This window comes from Ciconia boyciana, chromosome 1 (assembly GCF_034638445.1).
Source record: "Ciconia boyciana chromosome 1, ASM3463844v1, whole genome shotgun sequence".
Lineage (NCBI taxonomy): Eukaryota > Metazoa > Chordata > Aves > Ciconiiformes > Ciconiidae > Ciconia > Ciconia boyciana.
This window is the reverse complement of record NC_132934.1, coordinates 7469773-7483417: the sequence shown is the minus strand read 5'-3', so window position 1 is coordinate 7483417 and position 13645 is coordinate 7469773. Positions and strand designations below refer to the sequence as shown.

Sequence of the window (13645 nt, the reverse complement as noted above, 5' to 3'; positions counted from 1 at the left end):
CTCCCTTAGCAGCTTGAGAGTAATGCTTCTTTCCCAGCTGGTACTGTCCTTTTCCAGTTGGCACAATCTGATTTCTCCCTTTCCACCCACACGTATCCAACGGAGCATATGGCACAATGGCTTTGGCTTGTTTACTTTTTTTAGTGTACCAGTACGGAGGAAAAATTAGGTTAGACTAAAGCGTAAGGGATACCTTGTTAATGTGGGCAAATTTATTATGTAAAATGTTGGAGGGTATAGGCAATTTGATTCAAATCCTCTTAAATGTCTATATGAAATACTAATATTGAAGGGTATGAATAGACACACCTTTAAGATCTGAATAATTTGATTGCTACCATAACCACATTGTTTAATAATTGTTTGCTTTTCTCTAAAGCGTCCTGAATTGTCATTATTGGAGCCAGCCTAAACCCAACTGCTGGTATTAAAACATGGTCATTCTTACATCCTTTTGGATGCATTCCAAGCAGATAGAAATGAACATGTTACTATGTGTAGGCACAGGTTTCAACTAAGAGGCTGAGCATCAGTCCAGAGCCAAATGTATGCTTGGAATACATTAAAATTTGATGTTCCCAAACCAAGGCTTTAAACTTGAATCCGTTGTGTTCATGGGTATTGTACTGTGGTCCTGTCTGGTCTTGGTCAGCTAAGTGGTGCATTTCACAGGACCATAAACTGCCTTTTGAGCTACCATTATTTCTACGAGTACCTTATTACTTTAAAGTGTGTTATTGACTTAGTTGGTTTTTTTTTAAAAAGTTAATGAATATAAACTTTTATACTTTCACAATTATAATTGGTTCTGGGCACATTGCTTCTGGCTGGCATTTCAAGGAGTGAGTGTTGAAAAGTCTGTAAGATAGGAAATAAAGTGGAAAAAAAATTCCAAGAGATACGAAGAATGTTAAGAAACGGTGAAGAGGAGAGAACATAAGTGATCTGGGAGAGGGAAATATATTTTAATGTTTACTTGCACAACTCGATAACAATGACTGGATAGAGCCCTGAGCGACCTGGTCTGTTCTCATCATTGAGCCTGCTTTGAGTAGATCAGACTAGAGACCTCTTTATGCACCTTATCTGAATTATCCCTGTGAACTCGGGTGCAAAGCTTTTTGTTTTGGGGAGGGAATGTGAAGAAGTATGGTTTATCATTGGATGAAGATAATTCTATTATTTTTCTCTGTCTGAACTTTTAGATGTTTATTTTAGCAGCTTTTATTAAAAGTTGGGGAATAAGTTTTGTTAAAGATACAAGACATCAAAAAACTTTCCTGCCTAATGTTATTTGCTTACAATGTGTCTGTAACGAGAGATGCTTGGCATTTGCATGCTATGGATGTGCAAGGCATGAGGTCAAAGACAGAAACTTGCCTGGTAAGAAGTCTGTGAATACTATAGAAATCTTCCTAACCTCTGGATTTCTGAAAAGTGATTGTGGTGATGTGTTGTGGGGGTTTTGTTGGTTTTTTGTTTTGTTTTAAAAAAGGGAATCATCCTATTGGAAAAAACAGTCCTGTGTGTGTTTGAAACCTGATCCACTTTGCTGATAGCAACAGCTTTTGTTCCCCCTGTTATTCCAGAACTGATGAAATGAACAGGGAGTGAACTGTTCCTTCTTGTGCATCAACAGTGTCATATGTTTAGGTCATGATATTTTGTCAGGTAAATACCTCTTGAATTTACCTGTGTCAGGGGAGTGACTGTGAAATAACTGAAGCTGTACAGATTGGTTGAGTTAATTGAAAATTAATATGCTAACCTTAACAGTGCTTTAATATTGTGTTATCTGCTGAATCATGTAGGTAAAATTAAAGCATTATTAGACACAAGGGTTTCTGCAAGTGGATAATTAGGAAAAATACCTTGAGTTATGCTTTGACAGTAGAACCTGATGGCCATTTGGTTACACAGCTAAGGGCACAGCAAAACCTGTGCAGGCTGTGTCATTGGAAGGAAACAACTTGATCCCCAAATTGTAGTGCGAGTTTTCAAAAATGAGTGTTAGATATGGGAGAAACTTCTTTTGTCTAAATTAAGGATGTTCTTAAGATCTGCTGAACTTGCGTTGTGGCACTTTGTGAAATTCTGAGGAGACATAAAGTAAGATGAGTACTGTATGCTGTACTTTTAATTGTATTAAAAAAAGAATTGTGCTTTTTACAGTTTGCTTAGCATGCTTTAGCTTGCTTGAATTTGTTAACACTTGTCTTTTGGGAACTGAAACTGAGAACTGAAACTCTTGTACTGTTGTTACAGCACTTTGGTTTTTTGTTTTTTAATCATAGCACAGAGCTTAAGTGCTTGTGATTATGAGGCTGCTGGTATATTTTAAACTTAAAATATGTACCTAATGGATAGCTGTCTCCATGGAAAGGCTATGAATTGGCACTTAACATGTTTCCTGAATGCAAACTGAACTTCTGTACTTTAGAAATTGTCAGTGGTTATTTAATTTGTTATTTTTTTCTTGCTCTACTTTGCAGGAGCAGGTAATACATGTTATATAGGTGTGTCTTTGTACAAGGGACAAGAAATAGAACTTTTGCTAGTGTTACTGCTTCTTGCCCTCTAGCAAGATATCTGTGTCAAGTTTTGCTTCTGAGCAGACAGGGATTTTGTTGTGAATGTGTGGTGTACAAAGATGACTTTTGTTTTACAACTAACCTGGAACTGAAAAAAGCCAAGATTATTATCCCTCGACTTATGTTGCTTAAACTGTCTTAGAATTTTTATGCCATAAAATGTTTTGGTCTTTTGGCAAGAATGTGATTGTATACTTACTGCTTAATAAAAGCCTCATGATAATGTAGTGATGCAACCTGCTTTAGGAATTATGGCATTCACACCTAATTTCAAACTTTATCTTTTGATGCTTTCATCTCAGTGCAGGGAGTGTTGTCAGTGGTTACAGCTAGTTAGTCCAATGTTACTAGCATTATTCAAGCTACTGTAAAACAAATGAGTAACTACCTAGGCATGCTCATTCTGTCAGCTTCCCTTTGAAAGTCCATGTTTGATCTGAGCCCATTTGTATCTTTGCTGTAGTAGGCCTCCAAACAGTTCAGCTGGCCCAAAGTGTCCCTTACTGGTAAAGAACTGACTGTGCCTTGTCCATATAAGAGCTGTTCATGCAGAGTGGATCATGCCATGGATGGGAAAATGCACTTCTCGGGAGCCCTAGTTGAGGACAAACTAGAACATTGCTAATGAGCAACCGGCTTATTCTTAGTTAACCCAAAATCAAGGATGACAGTCTTTCATCAGTCTTCTGTGACAAGCTTTGTACTAGCAGAGTTTACCTTGTTCTGTGTTTTTGGTTCAAATTACTGAAAGTTCTTGATATTTTTTGATTAAAATCCAAGATGGCCTTAATTGTAGTTTGGTAAGAAAATTGAGTTATACTGTTCTGCATGTAATCCTGAAACTGCTTTACTGTGCACTTGCAAGCAGTGATTACGTTCCAAGTGCAAGTTGCTTTTGACAACAGATTTCAATTTTTAAAATGAGAATTTAAAGAAGTATGGATAGTTTCATGAAAGAAAACAAAGAGTAAGTGAAAAAACAAATGTAACTGCTCTTAATTTGGACTGATAGCCTTGAAATAATTTGGTTTGTTGGAAGATTAATGGGCTGGTCTTAACGTGCAACTTTTTTGAGCCTCCTGCTATGATTGCCCATTTAACCATTTGAACAGCAAGGAAATATATTGTTACAGATGCAAAGCAACTTTTATCCAGCTTTCATGTAAGTTGTATGTTTTAATTTGCTACAGAAGTCTTTTCATAGTGCAGGACTTACAGGATAATCATGGCAAAAAAAGTAAGTTAGCTTTTCTCTTTGGGCATTGAAGGTAGAGTTTCTGTGACTGTACTACCCTCAATTATATTGAAGTTGGTAATTCAGTATGGTTGTTTGGAAAAGAAATAGTGTTGCTCAGATTTTTGCTATTGCAGTCTAAACTAGAATTCTCACAGTTCCCTCGAAGAGGGGAGGTTAGCTTTGCTCAGAGAAATTGGTAGTGGTTCAGCATAGCTCAAATATATATTTGAAGAAAAAAGGTCTTACTGTAACTTTGATTTTTGTAGGCGCATTCTTCACTCCAAAGGAGAGCTGAGTGAAGATCGACACAAGCAATATGAGGAATTTGCAATGTCCTATCAGAAGCTGTTGGCCAATTCTCAATCTCTAGCTGATCTTTTGGATGAAAATATGCCTGACCTTCCCCAAGAGAAACCAACACCTGAGGGTAGGCCATCTTTTAAAGCAAGTAAACAGGATGCTGGACTTGGGTTGGATGTGGTGGGAAAGCTAGCCAAACCCTCTTACCGATGTGTTCTTCCCATTGATTTTTTTTTTAATTTAGGTTTTCTCCATTAAGGATATCAAAGAATGAATAATACATAGTTTTTTATTAAAGTAATTAAACCTAACATGTAACTGTAACTATTGTATATGCTGTGTAGTTACGGTAATATAAGTAATATCTGTTTAGGTTTGTTTCAGGTAATACAGGAATAAATTGAAATTTTAAAATGTTTTTAATGTAATCCTTTCAATTTAATGTAATGCATTTTTTAGTATTTAAAGAACTGTACATGTTAGAGTTTTAAAATCTGATATTGTTAAAAAATGAGTTTGAAGTATATATTGGGTCATGATGTTATGAGCAGGAACATATTGTTAAACCAGGTAAGTCACTACGTGGCGCTCTGACCTCCTGAGGAGAAGTACAGCATTTAACTGGCAGAGCTATTCAATGCCTTAATGAATCTCAAATTTTAGGTTTAGAGATGTTGTTGAAATCATGAGCGTACCTTTCGTCTCAAGTGATCTTCAGCTTAAAAAAGCTGTATTTCTTGAATACCTATAAATTTAAAATTATTCTTTTTAAACTTCTGTTCTTAGAATACAGTAAGGTACAGTTCATCATGCTCGAAGCAATTACTTTTTTTGCTAATGTGGTTAAAGTCTGTTACAGCTTTCCTTTCTAATATCACATAATGTGCTGCTTGATTTTATTTGATTTGACTTTCACTCTGCTACTGCCTGTGTCTTCTATCAATGCCAAACTTACAATTTTAAGATAGCGTATTGATATATCTAATATTAAGATTGGGTTCTTAAAAGCACTTTATATGTAGCAGTATTTAATTGAAAACAGAGGTAGTAATAAATAGATTAACACGTTTCTAAAAGTTGGGGTTTTTTTAATCTTTAAAGGTACCTCCCTTTAGAAGGTGAAAAACTTGTGTGAATGACTTTCTTATGGTTTCACTATTTTTGCAGAACATGGACCTGGTATTGACATTTTCACACCAGGAAAGCCTGGAGAGTATGATCTGGAGGGGGGTATCTGGGAAGACGAAGATGCAAGAAACTTCTATGAGAATCTCATCGATTTAAAGGCTTTTGTGCCAGCAATTTTGTTTAAAGATAATGAAAAATGTTCCCAGAACAAGGACTCCGGCAAAGATGAATCAAGAGGTAGAATGCTTAGATGAGTATTTTTTAACATATTTTGTCCAACAGGTATGCAAATTTGATGGAGGTAATGAGTCTCTAATGAAATAATTTGTGGTGATCAGGACAGTACCCCAGTTTGGATGAATTTTTAGGGAAGAAACTATGTGGGAAAGGGATTATATCTGGGTATGGTATTTTAAGGAAGAAAAAAGTAAATACATTTTAATATTGATAGAATTTTAAATTTAAAATAATTGGAGATTAACCTATGCGAGTAAATGTTAACGTTTCTGTGAGAAACCTAAAAGTTTACCTTATTTGAAAGATCTTAGTGTTCATTCTGTTTTTTCCACTAAATTGTCAATGGTAGCCAACTGTCTTGAGTATAAAATTCCAGTAGATGGTTCTTCACTTCTGATGCAGCCCTAGGTTCACAACCAGGCATTGGTAGACTTTAGTTATGATGGGATAAAAATTATATTCACCATCACTGGCTCAAAGTGTAACAGAAGATGCATGTTTGGATAAGAGCAGTGTTTTGGCATTGAGGAAATGCCAACAAAGACACAGGCTACACGGTTTTCTAATACCCATGCAGTAGGTCAGTGTTGAGTATTAATGGAATTTCAACTTTCTAGCTCATGGCCTTCTTTTATTTCTGAATTCTGAAATTTCCCTGTGAGGATAATTAGATGTTGGAGCAGCTTGCCCAGAGAGACTGGAATTTAAGAGATTTAAGAGACAACTGGAAAAAATCCCTGAGAAATTTGGACTGAATGCAGTGCTCATCCACTTTGAGCAGAAGGTTGAACTAGAGGCCTCACCAAGGTCCATTCCAGACTAAATTAGTCTGTGATTCTGAACAGGTTGCTTGCTTTGTGAGTCTACTATTTCCATATGATGTGTACACTGCTTAGTTGACACATTTTTGTTTGAAAAATTTAGGTGTTTTAATAAGGTTATTTGCCTTGAAAATTATTTTTTTTATGAAGCATAGTCTGCAAAGGAGGCCTAAAAGAATAGTAAAATGTTGTAGATAGAGCATTTTTCCAAGAGATTACTATGCTGGACCAGTGTTGTCCAAGAAAAATATTAGATATTCCTTTCTGAATCTTCATCTACAGATTCATAGATTATTTGTGTTCAAGGAAAATATGATTTTTATTTGACCTTCTACACAGCACATTATTTCTTCAGTATCTTCCTCCTGTTCTGCTTTTTGCGTTGTTTTGTGGTTTGTTTTTTTTTTTTCTTGGTCTGTATAAAATACTTCTTCTTTACCTTGCTTTGTCAATTTTATTATCAGTTGAGCTATGAAAGATATGCAGTGCAAACATTAAATTAGAATTTGTACCTTTGAATCTGGCTCTTTTTGAATAATGTTTGTGATATTTATTTACTGGGGTTTTGGAGGATACTGTTTTTCTATCTGACTTTCCCGGTATGCAAGGTTTTTTTGCTTGCACTTTCCATGTGATGGCCTGGCAATCCATTTTAAGCACTTTTGGACTTAGGTTGCTACATTTCTGAATATCTTATTCTATTTAAATGTATGCATGTCATACAATGAAGATGTACCAGGTATAGTTCAGAACAAACCAAAACACTAAAAACTGTTGGCAATTCTTAACAGACCCCGATGTAGGTAAATGTTTGCAGTTTTCAGGCATATGGGTAAAGCTGTATGATATCCTTTGATAAAGGATATCAAACCACTGAGACCTAACAGATGAGACAGTATAGTCTCAAGACGGACATATTCTTTTCCCCATTTCCTTTTAACGAGACTAAGACGCTAGAGAGATGTAGGTTAAGCAATGTGAGTCTTCCTGTATTCTAATCGTGACTGCGTGTATCTAATAGTTTAATATTTCTACTTAACTTTTTAAATAGATTCAAAAGATGCCAAAGATAATAAGGAAGCACCTGGGAGTGAGGATTTGGAGTTGGAGCTGGAGAACCTCGATATTAATGATGATCCTCTGGAGTTAGACTGTGGAGATGAGGCAGAAGATCTTACAAAAAAGCTTCTTGATGAGCAAGGTAAAAAGAATTGGTTTTAGGAGTTCTTTGTTGTTTCCTGATTGGTTTTTTTGAGCTTGATGTTTTTTAGTCAGTAGATAGAGTGACGTCAGGGAGAACTGTTTGTTTATTTATGAAACTTCAGTAGCTAGGAACTGTTAGGATTGTGGTAAAAAAAATGCATTCGTAACAGGACATTCAGATATAAGTGAAAAGTATTATGTGGAGGTTTATGTAGTGAAAGCTACTGATTCCTTCATATAGCTTTTAAAAATAATCAAATGTGAAGGCAGTTGTCTGAAAAGTGACTAGAGAGAGGTATGTAGACTTCAGTACACAAATGATTTTCTCATCAAATGTGCTTAGAAAAATACAATATTTTCTGTTTTTAATTTCTGTTGAAATTTAAGATTCAGCTCTGCCTTTCTGTCTTGTTAAAGACTTTTTTCTTTTGATGTTATGGCTTTACATAGCAGGATTTAAGAATTCTAACCTCTAATTATGTGTAAAGGGCTGCAAATGGCACCTGTGAAAATGTGTCTGTGTGAGTTTTACTAGGGGAAACAGCGGCAAAATGTTTCTTAAGAATTTTTCTTATGAGTTACAAGTTTTTCTTTTGGTGGTACTGAATAGTGGGAAAAGCAACATTAGGTGTTGAGCCAAATTCATAGAGGAGCAAGTGAGGTGTTTTCTTTGAGCCCAGTTTGTAAGACACATTGGTTTTGCTGCTTTGGATTTCCAAGGACCAATGCAGGTTCTTTTCTTTCATTTCTGAAGCAGGAAACTTATTCTGTGTCTAGAATGTGGAAAAAAAATTGCATCTGGAGTCCACTGGCTAGAGATTCTGTGGCTTAAAAGTGAAAATCCTACCTGATCTAGTGAATTTATAATCTAATCATCCTCTTGCTTGAAACTGCATTAGGCTTTAAAAGCTAAGAAGTTAAAGCCAAAACTTCAAGCTGTGGAGTTCACATCAAAGCAAAGAAGTTCAGGCTCTGGTAAAGACTGTGTATCGCTGTTTAAAGTGTAGGTTCATCTAACCAGGCTGATGCATGGATCGGTGGGTTTGGGCGTTGAGTAGCTTGAACAACTCCTCAAAGTGCCACTGTCTCTCAGCTGACAATAGGGAAGCGTTAGGGCATGTGAGTCTTTAAATTGGATGATTCTCTTGTGCACCTAAAGGTAGCTGAGCTTGGGACTATGCTGGTCTGTGACACCTCACAAATTCAAATAAATTAGCTCGAGTCAGACTGTTTCAGATTCCTTCTGAAAGGAAAACTGTCAGGATAGTTTGATGTAATATTTCCTTAGGTTTTTCCTTTCTTTACCTAGACAGGTTGGAAAAAGCCATACCCTCTTTGGAATAAATTTTCTCTTCCATTTATATTCTTCTCTGAGTAGTCATCAGCTCATTAAGCTGGGTGAGATGTTAAGTTTTAACTGCAGGACGTTCACCTCTAGTGAGTTGTTAACCTCCAGTCAGAGATCTCAAACAAAACAGTGAAGAGCTTGGTTCCAGCTATCTATAAGGGAGGTACACATAGATGTTCTCTTGGAATCAAAAGGAAAAAGAGCAGTTCATTTGGGATTGGTCATAGCCTGCTAGATAGGCCAAAAAGACTTTGTCAGCAGACATCTAAAGGAACATGGATATTTCTTGTCTTTTTTGAAGGGATTCTTGACTTGATAGGAGGATGAAGATTATTCCAAATATAAAGACAAAGCCAAATAACATGAACATGAGATCCTGTAGAAGTGAGGAAGGAATAACAGGAGATAAAATCAGAAATAGAAGATGCAGTCTCTGTATAGTTCTAGCTCACTGGGAGGCAATGCCAGTTTGAGTATGTACAGCAGCACAGAAGGGATTGATGATCATGCTTTTGACTGTAAAAGGAAGGTGATGCATGCTTTCTCATAATATAAAAGATTAACCATCAATACTAGTTTCTGTTTTTAGCTATTGGCTGAGCATTAAACATACTCCCATCTGAAAGGTTAACCTAAAATGTGTCAGAATGGGGTTTATTTTTTTTACCATTAAACAGCCAGCCCTTAAAGAAAGCCTTTTACTTTCTACTTTGTGAAGGTAATGTCATTTGGCTCAGTGTAGGCTTTTTCTTAGTGGAGAACTATTGCTTCATGATTGTCTTGCTCATTAGTTTATTTTTTGTGAAACATGTGGAAACTTAGTGTCTTTGCGAATTCTATACCTTTGTCAAATTTCTTTGATACTAACAAGTAGCTTCATAAATTAATGATGGAAATTAAAATAGATTGCCAAATCCTTGTTCTGCTAGAAAACTAGGCTATAAATTAGAAGCATGTAAGTGTTACTTTACTTGAAACATGTAGAGAAACACATTGATTGTTTTTTTTGGTGTGTGTATGGAATTCTGAACACCCCTAGTTGGTAGCGCCAGAAATACAGAATTAACAAAAATCTGAATTTAGATGTCGTTTCAAGTTCTGTGATGTATTTCCATCTAGTGAACTGGTAGATTTTTTTTTTTCAGCCTTTCTCTTACATAAAATTCATTTAGGTTTGAAATTAGGAAAATTAGGTGTCTTTCATCTGCAAAATATAGCTTTAACTTTTCTTCATATGTACTGAATTTTTGTGCATCTGTACTTGAGGTAAGTTAGTAGTAATGTTTGTGCAAAGCCAGCAAAGAATGAAATCACTGTGTTACGACAGTATTACAAATATAAACTAGAGTATTCCTAGGTTGAGATGGGCCATTAGTGTAAAAAGGGAGGATGCATGAGGTATAGCAGGGTCTTACATCTAAGGTCCAAGATGAAGAAAAAAAGTAGCTTTAGTTATTGTGATAATCTGGGGGTGTGGATTTCATTGGCAGAGGGAATAAGTAAATTATAGAGGGGAAAATAGGATAAATAGGGTAGACAATCCAGTCAGACAGTGGGTACTGCATATCTTTTGTTACTTCTGCATCTCCTTCTGTCACTTCTCTTCAGTCTTTTCTCCCCTGTCCAAATATGAGGGAGACAAGGCAGTTTTCCAAAGTGTGGGTTTTTAAAGCAGGTCTGCCCTGCTGTAGCATCCTTCACAGCACTGCAGTGCCTGTTTCTGCACTTTTTCCCTAAAGGGTGGAGTCTATAGTCAGCTAAGTTTAAGATATGACATGTAAAAGGGAAGTTGATGCAGTTAGTTGAAGAGGTTTGTTTACCAGGAATTCAGCTAATTTATTTTGTTTTCTCTATTGTGTTAACTTTGAGTGAATCTTAATTTTCTTATTTTCAATATGCTCAGGGAAGAGAGAGGGAGCAGATAGCACCGGAGCTGAAAATAGTGACGGAAAACATGCTGAAAGAAGTGAGTTTTGAGGTTGCTTTTAAAAGAGAAGATAAAATGTTAAAAATGAAGCTGTGTGAATGGAGACAAAGATGTTAAGTAAGGAATGGCCAGGGCGTAAGCCATCAAGGGTACTGGGAGCAGGAGGAGTCTGATGTTAATATATATCTAGTGCCAGTTTTTGTAAGGTTGGTCAGCAGCAGAAATGATGTGTTGAAGTGAGTATTAAGTCAACCCTGTTAATTTTGCTACACCGTTAAGAGAGCTAGCAAAGTTCCTATCAGGAGAGCAGGAATTTAAAAAAGATCTAAAAATATTCATTAAGAAATATTTTTTGGACTTGGATGACTTGAGACTAGATTCTGAACACATTCCTCAGTGAGGCTTTGATTCAGCAAGATGTTTAACATTATGCTTATGCCTAAGTGTTGTGAAGACAGGGGGATCCAGCCAACAATTTGTTCACAGTATTGGTTTGTACCATCTGAATGTGAGGGCTCCTGCATGATCAAATTCATTACAGAAGCTCATCTCACAGAAGAATAGCAGCTAGCATTACAAAAGCGCTTCTGTTATTTCCACTGTCTTGATACTATACAAAGTAGACTGAAGCTTTCAGGCAGAGTGGAGTTTCTAGGAGAGAGCCCTCTGTAAGGTTACAGTTTTGTAAAAATAAAAAAAAGATGTTAACAGTAAGGGAGCCAGGGCTTTCTCAGAAAGTATGTGTGTAGGGAGAGGGGAAGGCAAATAACTATTGTTACTGAAGTAGAAGATTGTTTGGCACCAATTGTTGCAGGAGAACAACTTCAGTAAGTCCTTAGGATCTTCTCATACTTTCTCCCTGAAAATTGCAGGATTGCATGCATTTCTGGTTAAATATAAAAATGTTTAAAAAGAAAAAATAATTTTTCTTTCAGTCTCTACAATGATCTTACTGCATGATTTGATCTGCACCCAGATAAACTACTACAAATAGTCTAACTAATTCTTATACATTACTACTTGTAGTAAATTTTTAAAAAGAGGTAATGCAGTTTTAAAACGTGGTGATGATGAAAGACTGGAGCTCAAGAGGATCAAAGTGAAAAGCAAGAAATGAACTAATTTTTTGCATGAATTGCATATTTAGAATAGTTTGCCTTAGAGAAGGAAGCTCTGACCACTTCATTTCCTGTCACTGTAAAATTCTTAATTTTCTGTTTTAAGTCCCAAACCTGCTTCAGGTACTACAAAAAAGCCTTTCCACTTAGAAAGGATCCACATACTGTGGTGAGAAAGAAATACCTAGAACTATAATGTGAGAATATCTGTAGCCCTCCAGTGAGGAGGAGGACCAGTGAAAGAAGAGACACATCTGGGAACTGTTGCAATTTATGTGATTAGCAGGGCCTCTTGAAAGATTGTCTTGAAAAGTGACTGAATTGTTGAAGACTTATTTTTTTAATTTTTTTTAATTTATTTCAAGAGCGTTGAGTCAGTTTGAATAGAAGACTGAGGTGAGACAATGGCTGTAAGGGAAAAAGGGGAAAATAAAAGGAGACAGGAAGGTGTGGCTGTAAATATCTAAACAGAAAAATGCATTAAAACAAGATTTACTAGTAAAAATTGTCTGATTTGAGCTATTGCATGCATCCTCATGAACTCTAACTTTGAGCATATGGGTGATGAGAGAGTCAAGGTTCCTTAAGCTTCATGGTCCTCTTTTGTCTGAGTATGTGGAACATCTTCCGTTTCCTCTTTTTTCTCCTTTCTTAATGAACCCTTCTCTCTTGTTCTTCTGACTTCTAGTTGCCTGTGCAAGAGAGGAGGCGATGTCATCTGCTTTAATCTCTAGCATCTTCAAGATGGGGTAGCTGGCAGTGTTCCTTGGAACAATTCTTAGTGTTTCTCTACCTAAGCTCAACCCCTGCCCCCAGCTATTTCCAAAAAAACCCAAGGAAAAAACATCCTACAATGTAGCATCTTTGTTTTCTCTTTGCCTTTCACTAACTTGAAAAAGGAACTTCACTCTTTTATGCTAGTTTACCTTATTGCATAACTTGTAAAGACAAAGGGACTTTACCGAGTCTTGGGTATTTTGTAGTTCATTTGGGTGCAATTTCACCACTACCATATTGACCTTTTTGAAGTCTGTCTGTCTCTGTTCTGCTTTCAAATACCTCCTAGGTATTCTTGTTACTGCTGAATGTCCTCAAATTGAAAGGAAACAAAACATCATCAAGTTCCTCTTTCAGGAAGCAGTGGTTTTTTGGGTTGCTTTGGCCAAGGAAGGGTTCTTTCCAAGCATTTGTGTTAGAACTTATTGTTTTGGCTCATGTTGTGCTTACAGAGCAAACTAGACTCTTCTCTAGGACTTAGTAAAATCTGGAAAATTTTTGAAGCATACCACATGTTTTGCAATTAAAGGGTAACTGTAGGGGGATTGGTCTGGTGAGATCTTCACAGTTGGTGCCAGAAAACCTGAATTTCAATGGCAGAGTTGTCCTGCAGTCTTACTTGAGTAGTGTTACTGACTCAATTAGTAGATACAGGTTCACTGTCACTGCTTCCTATGTTGCAAATTACATGGAAGCATTTGCTTGAAAAACAAGTTGTCACTTGCCTTGCAATTGCTACGGGATCAACGCTCCATCCTTGTTGCTTTATGGTTCTATACTCTGGTTTCTGTACAGCTGAAATAATTGAGTTGGCCTCTAGCTTTTACAGTCTCAAGTGAAAAGATGTCAAGAACATACTGGATGAAAGAATGGCCTTCATGGACATTTTGGTCAAAAATTCTGTTTCTCCTGCAGGGCAAACACATAAAAAATAGAATCCACAATTGCATTAAGGTGT

General features: G+C 36.4%; 1 protein-coding gene across 7 annotated transcripts in view; it reads left to right on the top strand.

Annotated features, from left to right (window-relative positions):
- Positions 1–13645, top strand: part of UPF2 (UPF2 regulator of nonsense mediated mRNA decay) — a 68461-nt gene that overhangs the window by 8505 nt on the left and 46311 nt on the right. For 6 of the 7 annotated variants that reach the window (XM_072857763.1, XM_072857739.1, XM_072857725.1 and 3 more), the window contains 4 exons: positions 4095–4255; positions 5296–5493; positions 7366–7515; positions 10769–10831. In XM_072857763.1, coding sequence (XP_072713864.1) covers positions 4095–4255; positions 5296–5493; positions 7366–7515; positions 10769–10831 — 572 coding nt within the window. The remainder of the gene's footprint in view (positions 1–4094; positions 4256–5295; positions 5494–7365; positions 7516–10768; positions 10832–13645) is intronic. The other variant, XM_072857771.1, reaches the window with a different exon arrangement.